This window comes from Aspergillus caelatus (assembly GCF_009193585.1).
Source record: "Aspergillus caelatus strain CBS 763.97 unplaced genomic scaffold BDV27scaffold_119, whole genome shotgun sequence".
Classification (NCBI taxonomy): domain Eukaryota; kingdom Fungi; phylum Ascomycota; class Eurotiomycetes; order Eurotiales; family Aspergillaceae; genus Aspergillus; species Aspergillus caelatus.
Window position 1 is genome coordinate 51,078 of NW_022475382.1, and position 26,280 is coordinate 77,357.

At 49.1% G+C, this 26,280-nt stretch overlaps 12 protein-coding genes across 12 annotated transcripts; 6 read left to right on the forward strand and 6 right to left on the reverse strand.

Moving 5' to 3' along the window:
- Window positions 1–146: 146 nt before the first annotated feature.
- BDV27DRAFT_146283 (bacterial alpha-L-rhamnosidase-domain-containing protein) lies at window positions 147–2,894 on the forward strand (the record flags this gene model as incomplete). Its single annotated transcript, XM_032070551.1, has 1 exon — window positions 147–2,894. One exon carries the CDS (start codon window positions 147–149, stop codon window positions 2,892–2,894), a length of 2,748 nt encoding a protein of 915 aa, XP_031926316.1.
- Window positions 2,895–3,508: 614 nt separating this feature from the next.
- On the forward strand, window positions 3,509–5,593 carry BDV27DRAFT_146284 (glycoside hydrolase superfamily; the record flags this gene model as incomplete). Its single annotated transcript, XM_032070552.1, has 3 exons — window positions 3,509–3,622; window positions 3,700–4,599; window positions 4,688–5,593. The coding sequence occupies 3 exons, from the start codon at window positions 3,509–3,511 to the stop codon at window positions 5,591–5,593; spliced, it is 1,920 nt and encodes a 639-aa protein (XP_031926317.1).
- Window positions 5,594–5,945: 352 nt separating this feature from the next.
- Window positions 5,946–8,885, reverse strand: BDV27DRAFT_165555 (uncharacterized protein; the record flags this gene model as incomplete). Its single annotated transcript, XM_032073965.1, has 5 exons — window positions 5,946–6,167; window positions 6,250–7,070; window positions 7,138–7,648; window positions 7,962–8,485; window positions 8,531–8,885. 5 exons carry the CDS (start codon window positions 8,883–8,885, stop codon window positions 5,946–5,948), a joined length of 2,433 nt encoding a protein of 810 aa, XP_031926318.1.
- A 206-nt stretch (window positions 8,886–9,091) lies between these two features.
- Window positions 9,092–10,366, forward strand: BDV27DRAFT_130227 (Ribonuclease/ribotoxin). Its single transcript, XM_032067374.1, has 2 exons — window positions 9,092–9,959; window positions 10,013–10,366. The coding sequence occupies exons 1-2, from the start codon at window positions 9,629–9,631 to the stop codon at window positions 10,246–10,248; spliced, it is 567 nt and encodes a 188-aa protein (XP_031926319.1). The 5' UTR covers window positions 9,092–9,628; the 3' UTR covers window positions 10,249–10,366.
- Window positions 10,367–11,454: 1,088 nt separating this feature from the next.
- On the reverse strand, window positions 11,455–11,880 carry BDV27DRAFT_146287 (uncharacterized protein; the record flags this gene model as incomplete). The annotated part of the gene is made up of 2 exons (XM_032070553.1): window positions 11,455–11,660; window positions 11,715–11,880. The coding sequence occupies 2 exons, from the start codon at window positions 11,878–11,880 to the stop codon at window positions 11,455–11,457; spliced, it is 372 nt and encodes a 123-aa protein (XP_031926320.1).
- Window positions 11,881–13,418: 1,538 nt separating this feature from the next.
- BDV27DRAFT_146288 (uncharacterized protein) lies at window positions 13,419–15,157 on the reverse strand (the record flags this gene model as incomplete). The annotated part of the gene is made up of 3 exons (XM_032070554.1): window positions 13,419–13,497; window positions 13,968–14,674; window positions 14,759–15,157. 3 exons carry the CDS (start codon window positions 15,155–15,157, stop codon window positions 13,419–13,421), a joined length of 1,185 nt encoding a protein of 394 aa, XP_031926321.1.
- A 464-nt stretch (window positions 15,158–15,621) lies between these two features.
- Window positions 15,622–17,338, reverse strand: BDV27DRAFT_146289 (FAD binding domain-containing protein; the record flags this gene model as incomplete). Its single annotated transcript, XM_032070555.1, has 3 exons — window positions 15,622–16,116; window positions 16,163–16,342; window positions 16,517–17,338. The coding sequence occupies 3 exons, from the start codon at window positions 17,336–17,338 to the stop codon at window positions 15,622–15,624; spliced, it is 1,497 nt and encodes a 498-aa protein (XP_031926322.1).
- Window positions 17,339–17,655: 317 nt separating this feature from the next.
- On the forward strand, window positions 17,656–18,123 carry BDV27DRAFT_158996 (uncharacterized protein; the record flags this gene model as incomplete). Its single annotated transcript, XM_032072797.1, has 2 exons — window positions 17,656–17,796; window positions 17,848–18,123. 2 exons carry the CDS (start codon window positions 17,656–17,658, stop codon window positions 18,121–18,123), a joined length of 417 nt encoding a protein of 138 aa, XP_031926323.1.
- A 238-nt stretch (window positions 18,124–18,361) lies between these two features.
- On the forward strand, window positions 18,362–18,813 carry BDV27DRAFT_158997 (uncharacterized protein; the record flags this gene model as incomplete). Its single annotated transcript, XM_032072798.1, has 2 exons — window positions 18,362–18,376; window positions 18,442–18,813. The coding sequence occupies 2 exons, from the start codon at window positions 18,362–18,364 to the stop codon at window positions 18,811–18,813; spliced, it is 387 nt and encodes a 128-aa protein (XP_031926324.1).
- A 649-nt stretch (window positions 18,814–19,462) lies between these two features.
- Window positions 19,463–20,210, forward strand: BDV27DRAFT_158998 (uncharacterized protein; the record flags this gene model as incomplete). Its single annotated transcript, XM_032072799.1, has 2 exons — window positions 19,463–19,477; window positions 19,557–20,210. 2 exons carry the CDS (start codon window positions 19,463–19,465, stop codon window positions 20,208–20,210), a joined length of 669 nt encoding a protein of 222 aa, XP_031926325.1.
- Window positions 20,211–22,796: 2,586 nt separating this feature from the next.
- BDV27DRAFT_158999 (uncharacterized protein) lies at window positions 22,797–23,745 on the reverse strand (the record flags this gene model as incomplete). Its single annotated transcript, XM_032072800.1, has 3 exons — window positions 22,797–23,019; window positions 23,112–23,215; window positions 23,272–23,745. 3 exons carry the CDS (start codon window positions 23,743–23,745, stop codon window positions 22,797–22,799), a joined length of 801 nt encoding a protein of 266 aa, XP_031926326.1.
- Window positions 23,746–24,271: 526 nt separating this feature from the next.
- BDV27DRAFT_159000 (ankyrin repeat domain-containing protein) lies at window positions 24,272–26,054 on the reverse strand (the record flags this gene model as incomplete). The annotated part of the gene is made up of 3 exons (XM_032072801.1): window positions 24,272–24,789; window positions 24,849–25,469; window positions 25,568–26,054. The coding sequence occupies 3 exons, from the start codon at window positions 26,052–26,054 to the stop codon at window positions 24,272–24,274; spliced, it is 1,626 nt and encodes a 541-aa protein (XP_031926327.1).
- Window positions 26,055–26,280: the final 226 nt, after the last annotated feature.

The window sequence follows — 26,280 nt, forward strand, 5'->3', positions numbered from 1 at the left end:
AGATTTGGGGAAGTCAACGTCAGCTCATGGAGAAGTACCCGTTGACCTTTCTCCATGTCTGACTTTTGCTTTTTTTTTTTTTTATTTTTTCTTTATCCATCTTCTGGAGAGAAAAACCAAAGTGGATGTCAGGAACACCACCCAAGATGGCTGAGATTACTGCACTGCGCTTTGAACAGCACTCGACGGGTCTGGGCATACAATGCTCTTCGCCTCGTATCTCATGGACCTTTTGCGCCATTGACGACTCTATCTGCGACTGGACACAATCTCAGTACGAGATCTCGGTGTACCGTGAAGCCGGATCACCGGTCGAATTCGTGGTTAATAGCCCTATGTCATCCTTAGTTCCATGGCCTGCCGCCCCATTACAATCTCGAGAACGAGCCCATGTTCGAGTTCGAGTGTGTGGTATCTGGATGGATAGAGCAACCAAGCGCAAACAGTCAGGTTGTTCTGCCTGGTCCTCATGGGCAACAGTTGAATGCAGCCTCCTCAGTCGGCAGGACTGGAATGCAGTGCCCATCTCTTCTTCTTCCATTCAAGCGAGTCATGAAGATGAGCCACTGAGGCCGTTGCTCTTCCGAAAGTCGTTTATATTGCCGGCCACATTTAAGTCTTTGCATCGGGCGCGGCTGTACATCACGGCATTAGGAGTCTATCGGGCCTATATCAATGGATCAAGGGTCGGGGACCATGAAATGGCGCCCGGGTGGACAAGCTACCGTCATCGCCTTGCATATCAAGTGTTTGATATTGACTCACTGATCAACCCGAATTGCAACAATGTGCTGAGCATCGAAGTCGCCGAAGGCTGGTTCGCGGGGAGACTCGGATTTAGTGGTGGTAAGCGAAATATCTATGGAAGTTGCATGGCCATTATGGCCCAGTTAGAGGTCGACGGCATCGGGGGCGAAAGATTCCAGGTCACGTCGGACAGCAGTTGGAAGTGGCACCGGAGTCCTATCATGACCAGTGAAATCTACAATGGCGAATTGTATGATGCGCGAGCCGAAGTTGGCGACTGGAATCGACATGGTCCGCAGTACCTCGATGAGAACTGGGAGAAAGTTTCCGTTCTAGAATTTCCTAGCGCTCGACTATACGCCCCAAATGCCCCTCCAGCACGGATCACGGAGTATTTGACTCCTCAGAAGATCTTCACGACCCCGAGTGGTCGGTTGATTATTGACTTTGGTCAGAACCTAGTCGGCAAACTTCTCATACATTCAATGACTCTGCCACTGGACGCAATTGTAAGCTTCACACACGCCGAAGTGATGGACACCGACGGGGAAGTGGGAACACGACCTCTTCGCGGTGCAAAATGCGTCGACACAATCATATCATCTGGGCGGACGTTAGTCAATTGGTCCCCAAAGTACACCTTTCATGGCTTTCGATATGTGCAGGTGGATGGGTGGGATCCTCGAACCGCGCCGTACTGGCGGACGAACATCAGGGCGCTAGTGATTCATACTGATTTCAGACGGATAGGGCGGTTTGAATGTTCTAACTCGCTCATCAATCAATTGCATAAAAATGCCTGCTGGAGTATGCGCGGGAACTTCTTGTCCCTCCCAACAGATTGCCCTCAGCGGGACGAACGCCTTGGATGGACGGGAGATATCCAGATTTTTGGTCCATCCGCGACATTTCTCTATGACTCCACCGCTATGCTCTCCGAGTGGATGGAAGATGTGGCTTGCGAGCAGTCAGATTATCATGGCGTTCCGCCTCTCGTGGTCCCCAATATTCTGGACCACGTCTGGCCCTCAATGCCCCAGGCCGTCTGGGGTGATGTGGTGATCATTCTTCCCTGGACATTATATCTTTCGTCTGGCGATCGCGACATTTTATATCGACAATACTCCAGCATGGCCATGTGGCTTGACCAAGGAGTTCGGCGAGGGAAGGATGGGCTGTGGGATCCTCAGCTATGGCAATTAGGCGACTGGCTCGACCCTCAGGCGCCACCGGACGAGCCGGGGGATTGCCGAACAAACGGCACTCTGGTGGCAGATGCATATCTTGTTTATGTCACATCTCTTATGGCCAATATTAGCGCCATCATCGGTCGGGATATTGAGAGTGCACACTACAGGCAAGAGGCTCAACGTCTCCGTAGTCTTTTCCAAGACAAGTACATCACGTCATCTGGTCTGGTAGTTGGAGATTCTCAAACCGCTTACTCCTTAACTATAGTCTTTGGTCTTCTATCCGGCAAGAAACAGCTTTCTATGGCTAGCTCTCAGCTTGCTGACCGTGTGCGTATAGCAAAGTTCCGTGTAGCCACCGGCTTTGCCGGTACGCCGATCATTTTACAGGCTTTGACGGAGTCTGATAACCTGTCACTGGCTTATCGAATGCTCCTAGAGGAGAGGTATCCGTCGTGGCTATATCCTATTACTATGGGTGCCACCACGGTCTGGGAACGATGGGACAGCATGCTTCCAGACGGCTCTATTAACCCCGGTGAAATGACTTCTTTCAACCATTATGCGCTGGGCTCTGTGGTCGCTTGGCTCCATGACACTGTGGGTGGCTTACGGCCACTTGATGCTGGCTGGAAGTCTGCACTGGTATCTCCAAAGCCCGGGGGTTCCTTGACTCATGCCACTGTATCCTACGAAAGCGTCTACGGTCACTGGAACTGCACGTGGAAGCTGGTTCCTGATGGAGATCGAGATGAAGCAATGACTCTCTGCCTAGACCTGGTTGTCCCACCAAACTGTCAGGCAGTAGTAAAAATTCAAGCTGCTGAAAATGGAACTGGTGATATGGACAAAAGGGTGGGCTCGGGGAGGCATCATTGGAAAATTCCCTTCAGTCCTCGGCCGTGGCCACCCCAGGCGACTACCCCATTCATAACAAACCCGGGCCAGGGTTTATAGATTAGTAGTAAACTTACACTAGTGATCAAGCACCCCAGTATTTCCAGTATTTCAAGTTTCTGTATAACTTATATCTGAGTCTACGTGTCTTTTACTAGCCTTGAGCCTATCACACTACTTCCACTGGTGGTATTTAAGAGAGACAATCTAATATAAATCGTTAGAAGAAACCATTCCCGGCCTTCTGCAGGGGCCTCATCCCACTCGGTGATTTGCAGTTTTGGGAGAGGCCAAGTCTCCAATGTGGTTACCCCTTTTTTATTGTTGATTCGCATTTCTCAATACCCCATATAGTGGACCCAGGACACTGCGGGGGAGTGGACCTGGTGATTGCAACATTGGCAGCCTCTTCGGAACAGCTCTGACCGAATATATCACAGCATTGGGCATTGTTGGAGTAGTGTCTCACTACGCCTCCATCCTATGTGACTATACTGTCTCAGGAGCCCCCCCTCCCCTAGGAATTTCGGACCATGCGGGGAAATCATTTCTGGTGTCGCTCTGCACATATCCGTATATATGAAGCCGTTCCCGCGACTTCTCTTGCTCATTAGATCAGACCCAGCTCTCTGTCTTATTGAATTCACCTGATTCTTTCGACTATCTCCTTGGATATGATTTTGTGTACCATTTTATCCTTCGCCGCTGGCGTGGCGGCGTTAACACTTGATATCGCCTCGTCTGGTGGAAATCAGTCCAGCCCTCTTCTCTACGGGCTTTTGTATGAAGTTAGTCGTCAACTCTTCCCAGTGGTCATATTCGTCATTATCTTCACAATGTTGAAATTGGCGCTGATAAACCTCAGGATATCTATCATTCCGGCGACGGCGGTCTCTATGGGGAGATGATTCGCAATCGAGCCTTCCAAGGATCCACATCCAATGGAGCTGCAAATCTGGACCGTAACACGGACTATTGGCATCCAATTGGAGGCGTCTCGCTGGCTATAGACACATCCTCGCCCGTTCTTTCTTCCAGTCTCCCCTACCAGCTGCGGATGGACGTGCCTGCAGGGACGACAGGTACCGTAGGATTCTACAATGAAGGCTTCTGGGGCTTCGATGTGGACGCGAGCAAGGATTATATTGCCAGTCTCTATATGCGAGGCAGTTACTCTGGCACTATTGACTGCTTCTTCCATAGCAATACGAGCGACCAAGTCCTCGGTTCAACCAGCATAAATATCGAGCAGACCTCATCTAACGGCTGGGTACAGAGCTATTCCTCGAGCTTCAAGCCGAGCCACACTGCGTCCGATGCTAACAATACGTTTCATTTCACATTTGATGGATCGACGCTGGCTGGGCAGAGTGTATACCTTAACATTCTCAGCTTGTTCCAGCAGACATTTGAGTACCGCGACAATGGCGTGCGCGAAGACTTGGCTGATGCGCTGCGCAACATGAACATGAAATATGTCCGACTGCCCGGTGGAAATAACATGGAAGGAAATGGTTCGCCCTATTATTGGAAGTGGAACGAAACTATCGGTTCACTCACAGACCGCCCAGGCCGTCCAGGCACTTGGGGTGATATCAATACCGATGGATTTGGCCTTCTGGAGATGATGCAGATAGCAGATGATCTAGGCATCGAAGTGATTCTAGGCATCTGGGCTGGATTCTATTTGGACGGTGAGGCCGTTTCTGAAACCGATCTGCAGCCGTACGTGGATTCAGTTATGAATGAATTGGAATTTCTTTTGGTAAGGTGACCGCTGCCTATAACATTCGTCTACGCCTACGCATGGAGATCAGGACTTGAACGTGTCAAGACATCGCTAACAATATCAGGGAGATAAATCGACCACCCACGGAGCCAGGCGAGCAGCATTGGGCTTCTCCTCGCCTTTCACCATCAATTGGATTGAGATTGGCAATGAAGACTATCTGAATGGGGGAACTGACTCCTACAATTCATACCGGTTTCAGGCGTTTTACAACGCCATCCATGCTGCATACCCATCTATCAATCTCATCTCGACCATCAATCCAAGTCCAGTGACAACCAAGGGCAGCTCAGTAGATCTCCATATCTACGGCAACGAGAACTATTTTGCATCTCTTTTCGGCACTTTCGACCACGCCAGCCGCGAGTACCCTGTCTTCATCAACGAGTACGCAGCAACCAGCGCTGGCTCTAACACGCGCCAGGATGGCGCACAGACTCTAGGGATGTCCTGTGCAGAGGCCATATTTCTGTTAGGCTGCGAAAGAAACTCGGATATCGTTGTTGGCTCTGCCTACGGTGCACTGATCAAGAACTACAATGAAGCCCCCGACACGGTGGCTGCTATAAAGCATACCGCCAACGAGATTCTCTACACAATCAGCTATTATGTCCAAAAGCTATTCGCGGAGAATATGGGCACGAGAACCCTCCCAGTCTCCGCCACCAATGGAGGATTTGGCCCTGTTTACTGGTCAGCAACGGTGAACAGTTCTTCCACTATCCTCAAACTCGTCAATTATAATGGAGAGACTGGACCCTCTAATGCTGTAGTCGTCAATGTGGAGGGCTCATCCAAGTCTACTGCTACTTTGATCTCCCTCACTGCGCCAAATTCCACAAGCGTGAACAATTTGCCATCTTTGGGAGGTGAAAGCAGTACCATCACCACTACAACCTTGTCGGGGTCAGCTGGCAATTTCTCTGTCAGCTTCAGCAATCCGTATGAAATTGCTATACTAGTCATCTAAGCGGTGCACCTTGAATGATGGCACGTTTACAAGCCATTGTCTTTCTAGCGTAATGGAGGTGAGCCACATCTCGTCCACTCATATGGTAGCGCTGGACACGATGGTTTACCTGCTGACGATACAAGGCGGCAAGGCGGCGGAACTAGCAGAAGAATCTATATTCACTCGATATAACAAATATTGCTGATCTCTTCTACGATTAGACTTGGACTGATTCTCGTCATCGTTGTATTTGTCGTATTGATTGTTCATTAGGGGTTAGATATAATGTAAACGTGCTAATATTTTACTTATATGGCAGTCCAACTGAGTCGTGGAAATATCTCAAAGACGTGTCGGTAAATAGAATGTCCTAGCTGACTCCGAACTCTGGCAGGCGACCTTTTTGAGAGAAGAATTGTGCCTGCGTGGAGATAATTTCCATTTCCGAGGCCGTAGGTAGAGCGAGTGCCTTGTCATCAAGTGGTAGGGCGTACTCTAGAAGAAATCGCACCATCCAACGATCTAGACGATGTGTTTGTTGGTGATGAGAGAGAAGAAGGCAATTGTTTTGAAATTCCATCAATCGGTCAATCTTAGGCAAACCGTTAGCAAGACGAAAACATGAATTGAACAAAAGGGGCGGCTCCGTAAAACGGAGCAAAGGGATCATTTACCATGGTGCTAACATTGGGCCAGTACTCTTTCAGCTCGAGTAGTGCCTCAAAATTGGCTTTGAGGCAATGGTGAGATTGTGAAATTTCATTTTCCTCACCAAAGAGGAGGGTATGAAGCAAAACAGAAGAGGAGACGATTGCCATATGGCCGACCGTTGGATACATGGCCTCACATCCAGATTGTCCCCTCCCACGAGCGAGCCATGTGCTATAACTAAGCGCATGGTGTTTGCATCGAGCTGCAAACTGTCGACCGCGCGGACTCAATGCGGAAATTGGATCGAGATACTGGTAGAAAAGTAACGTGGCATAGTGATGAAAGCCGAGATGGAGGCCCATGAAGATGCCCCCTGTGCCTCGCTCGCTGTGCTCTACGAGGTTCGACTCCGTCATTTGATCCTCTTCTGGGAGTATCCTTTCCCAGCCGTCTAGTCGTTGGGCAAGATCCTCTACGTCCTGCTCTATTCGATTTGGCTGTAGTTCTTTATTGGTGGCCACGAGCCAATTGAGTTCTTGGATTGGACCAAAGATCTCATGAAGCGTGGCCATGTGTGCCCACAGACCAGGGCTCTTGCATGGTTCATTCGGATGGTGCAAGACTGCGTCTGGATCCATGCCGGTAAAAAGGGTTTCATCCATGGGCGATCGGCCTGGCCGAGGCCAGTCCTTCATCTGGCGGGGGAAACCCAAGCTCGACGAGCACCAATTGTCCGCTGCAAAAAGAGCCCACCAGATCCGGGTCCAGAGCTCGTGTGAGACAGCGTTGCTATTCTCTTGGTTCGCAAATGGCCGTATCAATTGCATCATCGTGATTGCGGTTCCTAGTGTCTCGTTAGATGAAAACTAACACGGCCTACCACGGATATACGCGGATTTGGACTAACATACGAAAGAACAGTAACTCTGACGAGGGATTGGCATGGGCCACGCATAGGTTGGCGACTAGAATGCATGTTTGAACATTCTCTAAACAGACCCGCTCCAGATCCATTTGGAGTAACCGTTTAGCCTCTGTGGTGAGCAAGGACTGGAGGGATCGCAGATTCGGCCGACTGGAGACATGAGCTCCCATGGCGCAGATCGCCAGAAGCAAAGCCTTTCCGATTCGCCGGTTGCGAATGTCCCTCCACAAAGTCACCGTATGAAAAATGCAATGGGGCCGACCGTGAATCTTGGACAGATACTCCTGGACGAGCAGCTCAACGGACTTCGCGTCGGATAGAAACCCTTCTAGCCTGTTGGACCCATTCTGCGACTCCGCTGGTAAGTTGGGGCGGGCTTGGAGTTTCCTTGTATCGGCCAGCTTGGCCTGAGAGCGGGAACATGGAAGAGCACGGCGCAGACAGCGGGTACATGGAGATCTTGATTGCTCAGAACGACTCTCCTTCGCGAGGACACACTTGCGCTTAGCATCTCGACATTGTAGACACGATCTCATCATGAGTGGGCGAGTCAATTGGGAAATCAAATGGGAGAAGTCGGCGGGCGAAGAGTTGGGTAAGGGTAGGGTTAGTAAGAGTCACCCCCGCATTTATATCTCAATATAAATTAGAACTTTCAACTTATCCTCATTTGGATAAGTGATATTACGGAAGAGCAAAGGACTTTTTTTTTTTTAAAAAAAAAATAATAATAACTCTGAAAACTAACTATTCGAACCTATAGTTCCATAGTTATGCCTCTCCCTCTTCAATTCGTCTCATTTCATCCACCATCTCCCGGGCAAGCTGTCGAGTCTTTCGGTCTAGAGCAGTCACCGTGCTGGCCCATTCAAATCGTTGTCTCCAAAAGGCCCATCGCTCTTTCGACCATCCCTCGATCCCTGTCCATTTTGTGGGCCATTCCCTGCCCATAGAGCCCTCCATCTCATAGATTTCTTTCCCACAAAGCATGATCCATTGGGCTGCACCCGGGATCCATCCGTTGAGGGTTCGGATGTCAATTTCCTCGAGGAAGTGATCCCGTTTGTCGTTGTACTCCTCGTCAAGTTCGCCTTCATAATCCTCAACGTACCCATCCTGCAGCGAATCCAGACATTCCTCGATATCTGCATGGTGAAATACTTCCCATGGGGCCTTCTCGAGTGTCTTCCTCAAGACCCAACTCGCGTGATGGAGTTGACCGCGGCCCTCCGGACGAATGCCGGTATTATGGAGCTTGGCCGTGAAGGCATTGATGTTAACCCAGCCTTGACGCTTTTGGTCCCGTTGCGTATCGTAGAATGGGTGATCCACATCTACTCAATTAGCTTTTATAACTCATGGCATTATGGAAGACCTACAATCGAACACAAATTCCACCAGATATTCAGTGAGCCCATTCAGCTGGTGAAAAACTCCGTTATGATCGGGAAGCCGCTGGAACTCCACTAGAAAATCAAGCAGCCGGTCATTCTGCTCGGTGAACTTCTCAATCGCGTCGAAGAGGAGCGGCCAGAGTGACGTGTAATCTGGATTGGGATCGGACTGTTGGATGTAAATCGATGCAGCCTGTTGGGCTGCTTCGGATGCAGGAAAGGAAGGGTCGGCCATGAGAGATCGGAGCGCGTCAATCATATGGGCCGGAGGAGGCCAACCATCCTCGCTTTGGGCCTTGAAAAAGGCTTCGTATTCGGGATTCCTGATAGGGTTGTGCATGGCGTTGTCAGTTCAATCGCTGGGAATTGTGAGCAGAAAGAAAGGGAGGAGAATTAGTACGAAAGAGGACCAAGGGCGACTCAGAAAGGGGAGGATGAATGAATTTATACCCATCCCTGCTCTTAAGACCCGCGTGGGGCCAAAACTCCCTCCGAGGCTGACTTGACAGCGCAGCCTGCTCAACAAATGCAACCAAAATGAATAATATTAGCACTCCTTCCGCGATTCGGACCCCAAGATGACTGTCATATAATGTTTTTGCCTTATGAAACTCTATCCGAAGGCGGGTACAGAGACACCTAACGTGTATCCTAATGTATGCCCAGTTCTACCATCCAAACGACTAAATATTTCCACATTAGTGCAGTACAGCTTTCGGCGCCATGGGGTCAGACTGTTGATACTTCTGGACTATCTATAGAGGGTGCTCCCTTTTTTGTGAGTCCAGTGAACTCGATCTATACCCCTTGTCATACGTTCCTACCCTAATCCCAACCATAATCTCACCATGTCTCTGGACCCTGGTCAACATGTAGGATGGCGTGAAATATCGAATCACTGGTTATGATTACTTTGCATGTAAGCGTATCTCTTCATCTCACACCAGGGGTTGAAATCAAGATATAAAGACACGATAATGTTCTGCTATGTATTTTCTGACAGTGCACAACTACCCCATCTCAACAAACCAGCCTCGGTTGCAAATCCATTCTCGCAATTGATAACTTGTCTTTGGATCCACAATGCCTTCCTTCTTCCACTCCGTTGCTATCAATGCCCTTCTGGCTGTTGCCATACTGAGTGATGTTGCCAGTGCCTATCCTCAGCCTGCAGTCGCCGATGTGAGCGTCCCCTCGGAGAGATCCATCACACCGATCATGTTTTACGAGGAACGTGATGGCGACATCGTGAAGCGTTCCAAAACATTGAAAATTGGTGCAAAGCCCGAAAAGGCCCATACCTGTCCCAAGACCAATCGCTACGCAAACCCGGTTGAATACTCGTCGGGGCAGCTTCAGAAGGCCTTCATCCAGGCAGCACAGTATGCCAACGATGGTAAACAAATTGGAGCCAGTGAGTGATTTTTATATATTGCACGGTGGACTGCCCTGCTCACTGTCACATAGGAAAATACCCGCATTATTTTGGCAATAATGAGAAATTGCCTTTTGACTGTGGGAAGAAGAAGATGGAGTTTCCTCTTGATAAGGACAGCCCTGGTAATGTTTATGGTGGGCAAGCTGTGACGGATCTCCCAGACCGTATTGTATTCGAGGTCAAGGAAGAAAAGAAAGTAACGCGTGTCAAGTTCTGCGGAGTGATGCGCCATGGGAATGATGGAGACTTTCTCAACTGCTCGTAGAGCTGTTCGAGGAATCCGAAGAACATGCCCGAATTGGCCATGAAGCCTAGCCGGGCTACGAATAGATACTTGTCTATAGATTAAGCCGAGCGAAGTGATTCTAATATACTGTTGTTGATTAGACTGCTCTTCTCGTTGAATTAGATAGGTTCTGGACTACACACAAACAGAATGCGCTGGTCACGGTTACTGCTCACTCTGCTTCAAACGCACTCACCCTCAATCACTCCTTTCTCACCTAGCAGGTAACAACTGACTGTTAGCCGCACTTAGGTGATACACCGTCAGGTCAGTAGTAATCAGATGGCAGACCACCAACGAATAACCTTACGAACATTCATTCGAACAAAGGAACCTCTCTGTCTGATGCACTTGTTTACATTCGCCGAAAACCGGCATGTTGACCAACTCAGCCTCAACTCGGAAGCTCCTCTCCAAACAAGCACTCGCACATATGCGCAAGTTCTGTTCGTACTCAGCAATCGACTGTAATGACACACCTTTCTCAGCGATCGCCTTCGTCAACGTCACAACATCATGTAGAGCAGCAAGCGCACCGACCCCTCCTGCCGGAGACTGAAGGTGAATGGTGACCAGGCAAAACACAGAAAGAGCTTTCACAAGCATGGCTCTTTTGGTTCCAAGCAGCAGAACGTGAATGGCCGGACGAAAGCAACGCTGAGACTCTAGATTCTGAGAATGGTCGATTGGCCCCTCTTTTGAGTGCGATTGTCTGGTCCATCCTTGGTCGGAACTATTTACCAATGCAGGACGTGATTAATCTACTAACCGACGAGGTTGATATTCTTCTAGCGATGTCGATTCTGGCCATATACACATCGCTGACTGCGGATAGGGCTACAGTCTGGGCACAGCCAGCACCAAACTACTAAGCTATGGCACATAAGTAGGAGTGGTTAATATGCGTTATTCTGTTGGCAAGACATATCCATAAGAACCTCGCCAATCACATGCTAAGCAACAGTCCGAGTCTCTTCATGAATCTGGGCAGGCCTGCATTAGCACCATGCAGCCCAGATTGCTCCTCTTCCGTGACGCGAGGTTGAAACAATAACCAAGTCCTAGTTCAAGGTCCTTCCTGATCCATGTCGTTACATCGGTGGAACTACATGCAATGCGGCAGCATAACGTCCCATCCGCATTCCTGGCCTTAGACCTCGATGTTCCTGTAGTCCAACATGCCGTTCACTGCGTCTTGGCGGCGGCTTGCTTCATCGATGCATTCATCCTGCCGGCCTCCAGCATCAGTCCTGTTATGATTAGGGCCAATAGAAACCCGCAGATATACAATTGCGGGAATCCTTCGTCAAATTCAGGATCAACAGGCAGCGAGTCGGGGTAAACGATCCCGCTCAGCATCGCGACGAGATGAAGGGCCGTTAGCCAGGCAGCTGCGTAGAGCGACTAACGAGGATGCTGTGTCCGAGAGACATAGTACAGCGAACTGAGACCCAACGGCAGACCGGTGGTCATAGTTTGACCATTGTGGTATTTGGCGTGTGCGGGCCATTGGGGATTGAAGACGTGGGTTCCGTTCCAGTCGGCGAGGTACCCTCTACTTGCGGTCACAATGGAGGAGAGGGCAATCAAAAGTGGACCAAGGGTCAGCATTGAGGGTAAACAACCAGGCCAAAAGGATGCAAGAGTGAGATGGCAGTAAGACTGTCAGGATAATCAAATATTTGGTGACTTAGGCCAAGAGCCAGAGTCTGGGGCTCTAATATATTCCATGAATGCATTAGGCATGTGCCCCGTTAGGGAGCTGGTGTCATGTTACCACTACATGCTGATTAATCTCCATGCCATGCATGGGTGAATTGAAAAAAGGTCCAGCGTTGTATTGCTCTGTTCTACCAGAAATTCCCCTGCCAGAAACCATCCGCACTCTCACGTCTGGTGGCAATATGCTCCACTACGTTCGGTCGAGCAGCTCTCTGGTGAACACACCTTGCGCATCCCACTCTCTTTTTAATTGGCGTAGTTTCACCAACCGTGCCTTGCCGCGATACCTTCTCTGGATGGGTCCAGGGCGAGTGCCATTCTGGAAGTCTACAAAGCGTGGCTCGTCACCACCGTGCATAATAGTGAGGCACTCATCGTTGTATTCATCCACTTTATGGCGGTTGGTTTCTTGAGTGTTCCAGATCAAGTTATTCCTTTTATTTAGACATAGTTAGCATCAACATACTGGGCTTCTAGAAGGCCTCAGTGAGAAATAGATTACAATACGCACTGCCAGTAACGGATATCATGCAAAAGACATAGCCGAGTCTACCTCAGGCGTCTTAGCCGGCCACGAGTCCCACTGAAAGTTGAACCCAGTATGTATTGCGTCTGGACAGTCTTGCACCAGTTTCCTCCAGGTGTCAATGGTCCACAGAAAACCTTCTGCGTCGAACTCATGTAGTCCGACCACGCCAAACTGCTTGAAATCGCCTTTCGCGCAAAGCACCTCTCGTGCGTCACTGGCGTTCTGAATGGGAACATCGTATCCGGTTGCCGCCAGGGGATGCAGATCGTATAGTGGCTTAAAGGGGACCTGTGGGTCCTCGTCACCGGTGTACCGCGCGGCGATGACCAGGGACAGAGTGCGAGTAGGTGGCGGCGCAAAAATCATCATCAAAGCCTGCCGTCGCATGCCGGGCATCAGCCATCAACTTCTTCATCACGGGAACGACCTCCGAGGCCTGTTCAAGTGGGAAGATGAAGGCCCCCGTCCAGATCAGTCCCTGCTGCTTACGGAGAAGGGAGAGTGGGTGTGCACGGATGGTGAGTTGGGTGATCAGGCCGAAGAACTGCTCGGCGCCTCGTTTGGCCCAGAGGAGATCGGAATTCTCCTTGTCCGTTACCTCCAGCAGCGTCCCGCCGTCCTTAGCGACGATGGTCCGCGCTGACACGATTTGGTCAGATCCAAACCCGGTAATGGAGGACGTGATAGAGGCCCCACCACCGAGAAAGTAAGGTATCGCGCCCACTGTGTTGCCATTCCCGAGGGCTGGACGGAGTAAGGGTATTAGTTGGGATCGGGAATGATTGGTTAATCTTAGTGACTGCCAGAGATCTAGATATTGTATACTTCGTGCCACGTGGTTTCTCGGTAGTGTATGATCTGTCTTGGCTCCATCATTCTGCATGGACAACAAAATCGATTACAGAATGAGAATAACGCCTGTCAACGAGTAAGCAACCCAGACAGCTGCGAGAATCCCAAGCTTAGGGGGACAGAACCTAATTCTGATTAGCAAATATGACCCAAATATGACCCAAATATGTGTGCATGAATATACTCTTCCGAACTAAGACCAATAAATCCACCCCAAAAGAGCCACTGCGCAATCCAGAGAAGCAGCGGGCTTATGACCGTGGTCGCATACCATTGCACAGATGCTTCTGGCAAAGCCAAGCCGTTTCGGCCTTCAAAGGAGAAAGTCCCATACTGATGCATCGTGTCATATCTTCCCTCGCTACTTCTTGATGGTGTGCCTTCAGGGCCCCTACTGCTGTCCATCCCTTGACTTGCCCTCCTGTCCCTTTGCTTCGCGCGACGTTCATTCGAGAAGGCCATCGGCTCATCCGCGATGTTCGATGAGGTTTGTTTGTGTCTCTGCCCATTTCGTGGGTCGCAATTACCAGATGCAATCAACCAAAACGTGGTCCGTATAAAAGAAATGAGCGTCAGACCAACGATAATAAGCCACATCAGTGCTCCCGCATCCATGCCAGGGAATTCTTGGTCTGCTCCTTGCACGATATCGCGGGCTGCTTCAGGATCCCGGATCAACCCCACGGCACCGACCAAGGTATTCTGTCCAGCTGCCCGAATCGTCTGGCGAATTTCCCCCGCCAAATCCACTTGGTAGTTCCCATGGTGCTGGATGCTTTGCTCTCGGTGATTTCCACCAGAGCTCACGTCCACCAGATCCACCCCAAACTCCGGAAGCAACATGGCAAGCTGAATTGACGATGCCAGATCCCAGCTTCCAGTATTCGCCGCACAGGAGGTCCCGTCCAGCCACTCGGTACCGCTAATGCGAAGAAACAGTGGTACATCATTCGGGATTGCGGCGCGGATAGCAGTGGTCACCTCTCGCACGATCCGGACTTGGTTCTCAAAGCTCCCACCATACCGATCCTCTCGGCGGTTAGTGACCGGACTGAGGAATACGTGTAGCAGATAGCCGTGCGCGCCATGGACTTCAATGATATCTACGCCAGCTGCCACGTCTGTGCGTGCACTTCTCGCAAACGAGGTGACAAGATCCTGAATCTCGCCAATACTCAGATCTCTCGGAGCCCAGTACTGCGTCTGTCCCGGCGCCCATTTAAACTCCTCGCCTCCAGTCGGTGCGACCATATCGTCGGGCCACCCTCCAACGCTCTCGTCAGCTTTAATTGGGATGCCGCGCTCACCCAGTCAGGGAGTCACCACGCTCCCTTTGCGCCCAGCATGCGCCAGCTGAATGCCGATCTTGGCTCCCTGGCTGTGAACCATATCCACGACCCGACGCAACGCCTTGAACTGACCAGGGTCGGTCCCCTCCTGCCAGAGACCGGAGTCGTTGGGAGATCTCCACCCGTTTGGCTGCACCGCGGTCGCCTCAATCATCACTATGCCCACACCTTTCGTGGCCAGATGGCCCAAATGCGCGATGTGAAAATCCGTCAGAGCCCCGACATTCGGGGAGCTGGGCTCGCCCTCGGAAGAGAACATGCACATGGGCGCCACGATGATGCGGTTTTTGAGCGTGACATCGCGGATTTGGAGTGGTTGAAACAGCGTGGGAGTCTTGGGGCCTGGGTCAACCGCTGCACCAGGGTTGTTGACGGGGGTGTAGTATGGTATGCTCGTTGCGCCGATCGCTCTAGGTGATTGGAAGATTGAGCCCATTGTGACTTTACTTCATGGGCGTTCTTCTGGGCTTTGCTGCGCATCCAGTCTTTTTGTTTATGTGATGGGCCCCCCCCATGGGTGATAGGGATACCGGGGATGTGGAGATCCCACGGAGCTCGACTTGAATCGCGCGTATTGGGAGTCCAGGATCGAGTTCACTACATCATGAATGGCCTTGGAAGTGACGAGTCGTAGAGTTACAGAGGACCTTCCTTTGTCATTTTTCAGTTATCTGAGACCCGTGCATTTCGACCGCGCGAATAACTTTGCGGTAGAAGTGGTGTGGGATTGGACAGATCGTAAACCACATGTAATACGGATAGCAAAAACGTACAATTTTCATAACTTTTGGTTTGAAGTAAGACTGGCTATCATCTGTTCAGGGTCTAGTTTGACCGTAAGTCGCTTAAAGCCTATAATTCATGTGCTCAACTACTTGAAAGCTATATAGCGGTATAGAGTCAAGAGCAAAGGCAGGCGGCCAGAAGTCGCTCGATGTTCTCCACCGATGTCACATTTCCCAGAATATGTTGATCGGGACGAACCAGAAGTCCGGAGGCAGGCCTTGAAAGCCCTACGGTAGAGGCCCACGAAGCGTTCAAAACAACAAAGTCAGAGCCCATGCAGAGTGTATATATGATCACCGGGAGGTTTATGGAGCGCACAGCATCGGCCAAAGCTCTAGCTGAATGATCAGACAAAAGCAGCACGAAGCTCATGCCGTCCACAAGATCCAACGTAGACAGCCACTGGCCTGCAACGGAGATCCAGGCATGCACAAGTCGCGACCCAGGCTTGTTGCTCGGCGAATAATAATCGCATGGCTCGTCCGGAACCTCGTCTTCGCCGTAACGATAGCCAATCTGTAATCTGATCGAGTCGAAGTGCTCTGCATTGGCCCGAAGTTCACAATCCAGCTTCTCTTTCACATGGTCCAATCGCCCGAAGCTCTGTATCTACCGGAGGGTGCCGCAAGGCGACCTTCAAGTTCCGCAACTTGACCTGATTCTTCACGCTTTGATAGGCATTTGCGACCGCCACAGGTCGTCTTTTCTCACTGTAGGTGGATAGGATAGCCTCTTCAGCCCATCTCCTTTCCACTGCATGAATCTTCCATGCAAGGTTTTGGGCATCTGCGATGCCGGTGTTCACCCCAAAGACCTCCCGTGGGTGGAAAGGCATCTCCCACGACAAATTCCCGTGGAAATTGCTTTGATTGATAGAATTCCGCGGTGCGGGGCCATGTTGACCAGGCTGTAATTGAGAGGATACCGTACGGCACCTTTTCTCCAATAGCCTAAATAAGTTACGAAGTTAGCAGACTCTCCCAAGCTAAGTAGTCATACGGACACGCACATTGTCTATCAATTCTCGGCAGTAATGCTCAGTAAACTTATTTGGTGACGTAGTCTTTGGGTTATAGTATGTGACAAAGATCCAGTCGTACGCTCGATCATAGCAGATAACTGTGCCGTCGGCGCGAGGGGACGAAATCCACCACAACGTCCCGGGGTTGAAGCGCGTGAGATCAGCGTTGAAGTGAACTGAGAGATGGTGCACCTCTTTTTGAACATACTGAGGTAACGGCGAAAATGGAATCCCCAACAGATCTCGGGCGCGCGAGTTGGCACCACCGCAATCCAGAACGTATGCGCTCTCCACGACCATTAAGGCACCAGTCACCATCTTCCTGATATTCGAAGAGAGGACACCCAGTTCAAGTTGAGAACAGCTTTCCCACTGCACACCCCGGTAGAATGTGATATTCTCGTTGCTTTCGACGGCGCGGATGAGAAAGTCTTCCAGACTGGGCTGGGGTATATTGAACAAGGGCTCCGGGGTGATCTCAAAAGTCTCAGGGCCTTGTCGTTCGTAAGGAAGTGTAGCATGTTCCTTCCCTGCCATTGAAACCACAAAGCGCACTGTATCGCCATCCTCCGGGGATACACCTGACTTCCGTAGTCGTGTGGTGTCGAGGCCGATCTGACGAAAGATCTCCAGCAACCGAGGATTAATCGCATGAGCTTTGGGCTGTCCGGAGCGATGATGATGACGTTCCACAATCATCACTGTCAGGCCATAGCGAGCAAGTAAAAGGGCAGTCGTCAGGCCTGTTGTCCCACCTCCGACGATCAAGACGGATGTTTTCGAAAAGGGGACCAGTGTGTCTCTAATCATGGTATCGTAAAGCTCATGGAGAGGTAGCTCATTGTCCTAGAGCCTGAATTGATTCATGCTACCTGCTTTAAACCCAGTGGCCTTCCATGTCAACTCATGGACAGCAGTCCTATGCGGGCACGTGTTGTCCCGGGAATCATGGGTTGTTCGTCGGGTATCGCCACAGTCTCCACGGAGCACGACATACATGTATGATCAACATGGAATGCCAGTTCTCACCCCGTTTAGATTGCTCACTGTAATCATATTCTCACAAGTACATAAATGTTGGAGAATTTGGTCGCCTATGGCCACAGGAGCCCTTCGCTACGATTAGAATGGCGACCGAATTCGAAACTCGATATACCAATGCGAACATTGCTCCAGATGCTGCCCAATACAATACTGAGCTATTCCTCGACCTGCACGAGAGATTGAGTAACACCGTTTCTTGCGACAGACTGGCCGCCAGTATCGTTGTGAGTACGGGATGGGGAGAGTTTGTCTTGTGGAGCTAACGTCTTGCCCAGATCGCTATTCTATGTGCACAAGGCCGCGGCGATGCTGTGGGCCGCTTGGTTCAAGATGTCACGAGAGGTAAAATCGTGGAGGATATACGAGCCCTCTTTCCGGCGGTTAGGGAGGCAATTACCATCTCCGTGCCATTCGTGGGCCTACCCAATGGCATGCCAGCTTGTTTTGGACTGGTGAATGAGTTCCAGCAGTGGGGCATAGAAGAGCCCATCCCAATGGATCACTTTCCTGGCCAAGCCCGAGCGGGTCCGTCGATCTCTCGTCACCATTGACCTAGTGCACCTAATAGTGGCAAGTATACAGTATACTCTGGAGTCCGGGCAATACGTAGCGATCTGCAGTTTCAGCCACGCCCGAGTTCACAAAGGTTCAGAGAATACAAGGCTACTAGTTTTGCTTTTTCGGTGGAGCATAAATAGAGCTCATATCGCACCAATTTCCACCTGTATTCTCAGCATCCTACAACCCTCCATTCAATCTCTCATTCAATTCATCGATCCATTCATAAACATGGCCAACTTTAAGGTATTATCCATCCACGCATAAATAACTAAAACACCAATACTTAGTAGCTAAACTTCCACCTCTAGCTCCCTACCCTTTTCCTCATCGCCAGCTCAGCTCTCAGTCATGCGGGAAGCTCATTCTACTCGTTGTATGCCTACTCTGACGCTAAGTGTCAAACCGAAATCTTCAGCAGTGGCACTGGCAGTTTCGATTTGTGTGTCGACATGACCAAAGAACAGCTCCGGTCAGTTGAGTTTGGGCCTGATGCAAGCGCGATTAAGTGCCCTTCCGACTCTGCCGTCGTCCTCAGTGTGTATGGTGAGCCGGAGTGTAAAGGAGATGGCATCACTTTTTACGATCTCGAAGGCTGTCTTCCTCTTAGTAAAAACCATACCTTGGTCACTGCTGCATCATGGCACGCGCGGTGCGCTCCCCGCCCAAGCCAGACTCCTTGAGGGTAGTTGTTGGTAAAGAGGTGATATTCTAGGGATAATTAGAAGTGGTTAGATCTTTACAAGTCTGGATGGACAATCGATAGTCTAGTGCCAGTAATAGGGGATGTAATGTATATATATGCTCTCTCACCATGGAACAATAAATGTCTGATATAAGCCATGCTATGGAAACGATGTAAATGAGATTCTAATCTCTACTCGAGACTTACTGTCAAGTCCTTGTTTTATACACTTTAGCCTTGTCTAGTAAAAAGTGAGCGGATACTGCATGAGTATCGTAACATTGTCGAGTCTCGGAGGGTAAGGATCTGCTTCAGCAGTACGATGATTGCCATGCATCTTGGGGCAAATTTCGATGGGTAGTGGGGCTGACTATTGGACCTCGTTCGTCTTGGATCGCAAATCTATTGAACTATCAGTCGAAGCGGGTCGTGTTTACGGATCCACTTCACATGAACATTCATGACTTCAGCTGCGCTAGTCTCTGTAGAATTAATTCAGTAGTATGGCTTCCGCTCTCTGTTACGTTGGAGAAAATGTATAATTAGATCTCAGTGTCCCGACCAAACTTTTTTTTACAATAAAAATCAACATCCACGATATCTGATCAGAACTAACCAAGAAAATCAAACTACCGCATATTTTCACTATGGTCAAATTCCAGGTAAGATGTCTATCTATACATAGGCTCTCGACGAAACGACTATCGGAATCTTACAATCCAACTCACGAATTTCCTCTAGGTTCCCATCCTCCTCCTTATCGCCAACGCAGTTTGCACCCTGGCAGCAACGAAACCGGAAATCACTACTTTCAGAGATACGCAGTGTAAAAACCCTGGCACTGCTGAAGACGCTACTGAGCTAGACAAGTGTTTCACTGTGACTCGTTACGCCACCAGCTCCGTCAAGCTTTCCTCTGATCCGTCAGTGCCGAAATGCCCCGATAACTCCGCGCCGGTCGCCATACTTTTTGCCTCTCCCTGGTGTTCAGGGGATTCTCAAAGCTTCCCCTCGAATATCACGGGATGCCAAACAACAAATACCACTGATTCTGTGTTCGAGTCGTGGAAGTTGCAGTGCCCCAAGGTATCAGAAAAGAAGCCCATTTACCTGGAGACCTTCTATGACTCCAGCTGCGACATTGCTGAATCAAATACCACAGCCACTGCGGTGGACGAGTGCGTGTCTGTTGAGTCCGAGCACACACGGGCGTATAGTCTGATAGGGTTGCACGAAGATGAGAACCTGTGCAAGAACATGACCGCCAAATTGATACTGTATACCGAGGGTAATTGCACGGGTGGAGCGCTGTCTCAGCCGGAGTATAACTATCAGACGGGTTGTAAATCAATGGAGGAAGTTAACGTGAAGGCATGGAAGATCCACTGTGTTTGATGTTTACGAATGAATGTTTCGTCTCAGGGTCGAGGGATAACAAGCTTTTGTTGTTATATATCTGCATTCCTATAACGTTCCGGGCCAATTATATATGTCCTTTGTCATGGAATCGATAAATAGGAAATACCCTGACTCGAATATAGGAAGCCATGGGTTTTTTCTGCCTAAGGCTCATACACTTTGAATTCTCAGTCTATTTTAGCAAACGGCTAGTGAGGAGAATCCTATTTGATTGTCGGAGTAGACCGACAGTTCGGTATCCGCCCTAATCCTGTCGATCTGTCCCGTTCTGTCCCGTTCTTTCCCGTTCCTTCTTGACTATTGAATTGTGTATCCTTTCTAGAAGATCGCATGCTACTATTACTAGATAGGGCGCCCACTATACATTCAACTTTAGCCGCTCCATCACCCCGTCATGCGAGGGTAGCGTACTAGCAGAATCTTACCGGATTTGTAAGGAGTAAAAGATACCCCTCATTGTTTTCTCAACCTAATAATTATAGTTTCAGTGGCTTAGCTAAGCAATACCATATAATAAAACATTCTTATGGACAATCTACAATAATAGTTGATAAATTCTATTTTACAGGACTTCTCAGCTCTGTTAGCTAAACAAAATTAAGAAGCTGAATTTCTTTTAGCTAAAAGTTGAAGCTCCACAAGAATAGGTAATAGGCATTATTATTTCCATATTTTAAGATGGCATCGTCAGCAGGTCTATCTAGATATTGAAGGTGATTGTCTAGTAAACGACTACTTGGCTGAGACGAAAACACATTCCAATATAGAGTTAACTGAATCCCTTGTTAATGAAGGGATATAGTATATAATAATAATATAATTTCTTGATAATCGGCTGGATATGCTGTGGATTAATTGAGGGCTGGGCTGAGAAGTGGATATATGGGATTTATTGTGGCTTGCGTCGAATAATAAGCGAAAGTAAATATCAGTACTTGGAGACCCACACATGAACTCGGAATCCATGTCAGGATCGTTGCCAATGGGATCGTTGACCCCAGGTACAGGAGACATCCAAGTCTGCGTCCGAATATACACATCCATCGAGTTCGCTACTTTGGCCAATTGGGCAACAATCTGAACCCTAGAAGAGCCAATGCCAATATTTGCCACCCTCTTCCCGGCAAAATCATATTCTTGATGCCAAATTGCTGAGAGAACAAGCTTTCCATTGAAGTCTTGAAGCCCCTCGATGCTTGGCTATTTCTATTTGCTAAAACCATTCTGTTAGCGCAATGGGTGATTGGGGTATTCATCGTCGGAGTGCTGACTTCAGAACTCCACCAGCATTGATAAACTCATCAACTCCGTCTTGGATAATCGTTCTGTCAGGTGTTCACACCCCAATAATCCATTTCGACTGCTCTTCATGTATTCGTGAATCTGCTCTGGGGTAGCATAGTAGTTCGGCCAATTTGGATTTTGAGCAAAGCCGTAGACGTAGTTATGGACCGGGATATCGCACTTGCAACGAGGATACCTACATATATATGTAGTCAGCTTCATCTCTTAAACATTCAATCACAAGACAGGACCACACTCGCATGTAGCTGTAGACATACCGATTCTCGAGCCAGGTCACCCCAAGATCATTATTACGCTCATAGATTACTAATTCGGCATTCTTATCTCTCCTCTGTTCATCGTACACGATACCCATCATACGGCCCGAATATGCAGCATCCATACACACCCAGTCGGATAAGACGTCTGGTCCGGATCGGTTACTCGACAACTTTGTAGCTCACATCTTACTCTCCGACGTTAGTGGCTCTATAGCCATTGTATGATGCATCATACCCGTTGGATTCGTCGGATAATAACATAGCAATGAAAATATACCAAGCTAAACTTCCAGGACGACTGAATAATTAGGCAAGCCAAGTATTCGACACATAAGGAGCTACACCCTGTTATATCATAGTATATATAGTCCTGCGAATTATCTACACTTTGTCCCGAATCTTCGTTCATCCCATGGATGTGATCCAACACTGGGGGTCACAGACCATGCCGAGGCGCATCTCGGGATAACGAAGTAAAATGATGACCCACGGATGAAGTTGCGAACAGCTACAAAATAATCTTACCTGTGAAAGTGTCCTCTCTGGTTCATCTCATTTCCATAGCATCAATCTGCTTCATAGCGCTGAAGCCTGGTTTTGGGGTATCCTCCAAGGTGAAAGCATTGACGTGTCGCCAAAACGTGCGCCCATCCCACTTAACAGATAATTTTTCTTCCACAGCGAACTCAGCAATTAGATTACCAATTTAGTGTGTTTTACTGGGTAAGCAGGATGACTATTGTAAACTCTGTAACATATGCCACTGTAGCCTTGGGACTTGTAGCAACTCGATGGCGTTTATAGACGTCTTGTGAGGCAACCAAGTCCTTTGCAAGCCTTGGCTTTATGTTCATTGGCTCAGCCGAGTCCCGTCAAACGCTTCTTCAAATCACAGTCCTGGACTTCAGGCTTCTATTTTCAACAGAAAGCTCGGTAAAGATCACTGGCTCTTTTTCTCATAGTCGAGCATATTCTCGAGGTTGGAGCACCAGAAACATCACAGCCGACCACGAATGGACTGGAGATTTGTCTCGATAACAGGCGATTCCCGGCGGATTACCTTTCCACTTCTTGTCCGCACAATTGAATCAAGGAAATACACACCACCAGTAAGCCATTTGTGAGGCGCAAAGTGAGATTTGATCATCTGGGCAAGGTATTCCTTTGTCACGGCAGCTGTCTTGCGAACCACAAATGCCCGTGGGTACTCTCCTCCATTCCTAGATTATCATTCCGTTAGAAAAGAGTACCTCCAATTTGGGATTTATATGTCGAATGAATCAATGCATTAATTGGAGCGGAGTATACTCACATTTTAGCTCCAATGACTGCTGCGTCAGCAACATCTGAGTTGGTAAGAAGATACTGCTCGAGCTCAGCAGGAGCTACCTGAAGACCTTTCACCTTTATCAAGTTCTGTTGGATCTTATTTAATGTATGTCTCACGGCGGTGTAGTCACAGCATAACTGACCTTCAAGGGGTCCACAATATAAATACACCCTCGCTCGTCAATGTACCCGATGTCACCAGTTCTCAGCCATCGGATTCCACCAGCCACGACTATAGCTTCTCTGGTTGCCTTTGGGTTCTTGTAATACCATTTCATAATGTTCGGCCCAGTGACCCATATCTCCCCAACAGTAGCACCCGCAGGGGCAGCGCCACTGAAATTGCGATCATCCAGACGTTCGATCCTTGCCGCACGGTTTGGATTCAGCCATCCAATAGATCTTCCGTCGTCTTCATCATCTGGGGCAAATCCTGTAACCGAGCAAGTTGACTCTGTCATTCCCCCACCCTGCTTGACCGATACGCCGGATCGAATGTATATCCCTTCAATGATGCGGCCAAGATCAGGGCTTAATGGTGCTGATCCACTGAGCACTGTCTGAACAGCTTGCAAGTTGTAGATCGAAGGATTCGGTTGCTTGGCAATGCTTGCCATGATGGCCGGGACAGTCGCCATGAACGTTACTCGGTATATGTCCATATACAACAAGTATTTCTGAACAGAGAAGGATTTCATGATAAAGACTTTGGCCTGAAGTATGGCTGCATTGACACAATAATACGCTTGCCCCCATATACCTAGTTAGCACAGTTTGTTAGTAGCAATGGGGAGGCCAGCAGGTCTCACATATGCATGGTACATGGGAAGGGGTGCCAGCCATCTCTCTCCTGAGATGTCGAGTCTTGCTTTCCGGTCCTTTCTTTTTTGAGTCTTCGGAGCGAGAAGACGCTTTTCGAGAAGCTGAGAACAATTTGCGACAACGTTGTAATGTGTTAGTTCTACGCCCTTGGGTAGGAGGTGCTGTGGATTGGATATTGGATATTGGATAGTTATATTTCAAGTTCAACGAGTCGGATTATACCCAAACATATATCTCCTGTTTATGCAGTATGACCAGACTGTCATGTGTCAATCCCGGGACCAACAAGTCCACACTGGCAATCTGACTCTACGCTACTACTTAGTGAGTTATCAGCCATAGATCTTTGCAGATGTAAACTCCTAGATGCGGATATACTCCCCACTCATCTGGATCATCCAATGCATATTCGAGAATCTCCTGATACGTCTGACCATCCACGTTCTTTGCTTGCTGATTTGCACCCAGTTCACACAACTTTTGTATTGCCTTGTGGTGACGGTTTCGCGCTGCTTTGTGTAGAGGTGTCTCGTGAAGAAGACTATCTCTGGCATCGATGAACACATTATGTTCCATCAGAAGTTCAATTCCCGGGATCCAATTTGCAGCAGCAGCTAGATGTAAAGGAGTCACCCTTTCAATCATGAGTGCATTGGGATCAGCACCCCTCTCTAGGAGTATTTTCAAGGAGTTGAGTCTCCTACATGTGACGGAAAAGTGGAGGGCGTTCTTTCCTTCGGGCTGTATTGTGGGAGTTTCCAGGAAAGCTCCGTGGTCGAGCAAAAGTTGCAGTATTTCTATGAAATCCCCACTGACTGCTCCATGTATAGGTGCGTAGCCTTTATTCAAGGAATCAATTAGCTTTCGGAGCATTCGGGGATTGCTTGAGGGTAAACACTAACGTCGTGGTAATTCCGGGTATTCACACCCACCCCTTTCGATAGCAGTACTTTAACAATGTCGGTATACCCTTGCTGACACGCCGCTGACAGTGGAGTATTACCGCACGTCGTTCGCACTTGAGCGTTGGCCCCACGCTCTAAAAGCAACTTGAGGATCTCTAGCTGGTTATACCTCGCTGCATACCACACTGCCGTCGCACCACTTTCTTTATAGGGGTTTCTACCGCCTGCCCAGCCACTGACACTCCACTGGCGAGCTGACACGGATGCACCGCATTCAAGGAGAACTTTTATGATCTCCACTTGTCCCTTTTCGACCGCATGGGACAGTGCCGTACGGCCTTTCTTATCGCGTGCGTCAACGTGAGCATGTTGCAAGATGGCTCTTAAAAGCAACACACCGCCATGAGAGATAGCGACCTTGATTTGCTCAGCCGCCTCGGGGCCAGAAGGCAGATCAGCCGCGCGTGTTTCCGCGGAAGTAATTGAGTACCTAGAAGACGCATTGAATCCATCGTTTGAGGCGGCAGCAACTATCGATGCAGCATAGTTGGTCAACGATGATCCGACGTCCGTATCAAAATCTCGACTTTTTGGGTGAGGTGTCGTCTCGGAGCCTGTAATTAATTTCAGCGAGAGCAGTCTAGACTCATTGATTAGTACCTGCAAAGTGATTGGGGGGAAAGGACGGACGGAGATATGCTCAGCTGCCCACATACAAATTTCACATTTCCCATGGCATTATCAAAAGTGGACTTTGTACGTTCCAGCTCCATTGTCAATCCAAAGACTTCTTTTCGTCTCCAAAACCACAACATTCTCATTCGCGTCCCACCGGCAGGTGGAGAATCCACACCATGCGTCTTGGGACTTGGGGATGATGCCTCGACTTTGAGATATGGTTCCATCTTCTGCATTATCCGATTCAACGCTTCATTGCAGTTCGCTATGGGGCTTTCCAGAGTCAGAATAGCGTCGCTTATCTCTGGATCGGCGTTGACAATATCAGAGAAAGTGGGGCTGCTCAATGATCTCGCGAGTCTGTCCACTTGTGTCTGAAACGCTGCGATATCACGGTTGATCGCATTGATCTCATTGGGAGCGTTTTGAATGATGGAAAAACAATCGTGGGCTTTGATAGCAGTTTGACCGGCCATCTGCGCCACTTGCAGTATGGCAGCTGCAGCACTGACCGCCTCCATAGTTTTTTCGGTGCGCTATCCTGCCTTCTCACAGCGATCAAATTTAGGTCCAGGGAAGATGTAGAAATCAAAAGATGGGAATTCTGAGATCAATTTAAATGTCGCCCTCACGGAGGTCGGGAAAGATTGCGACTCAGCTGCAATCCGGCGAGGCGGTGCAGCAGACAGTGATGATCGGTAGATATTATGTCGAGTTCGGAATCTACATCAATTTTGAATCTTACTG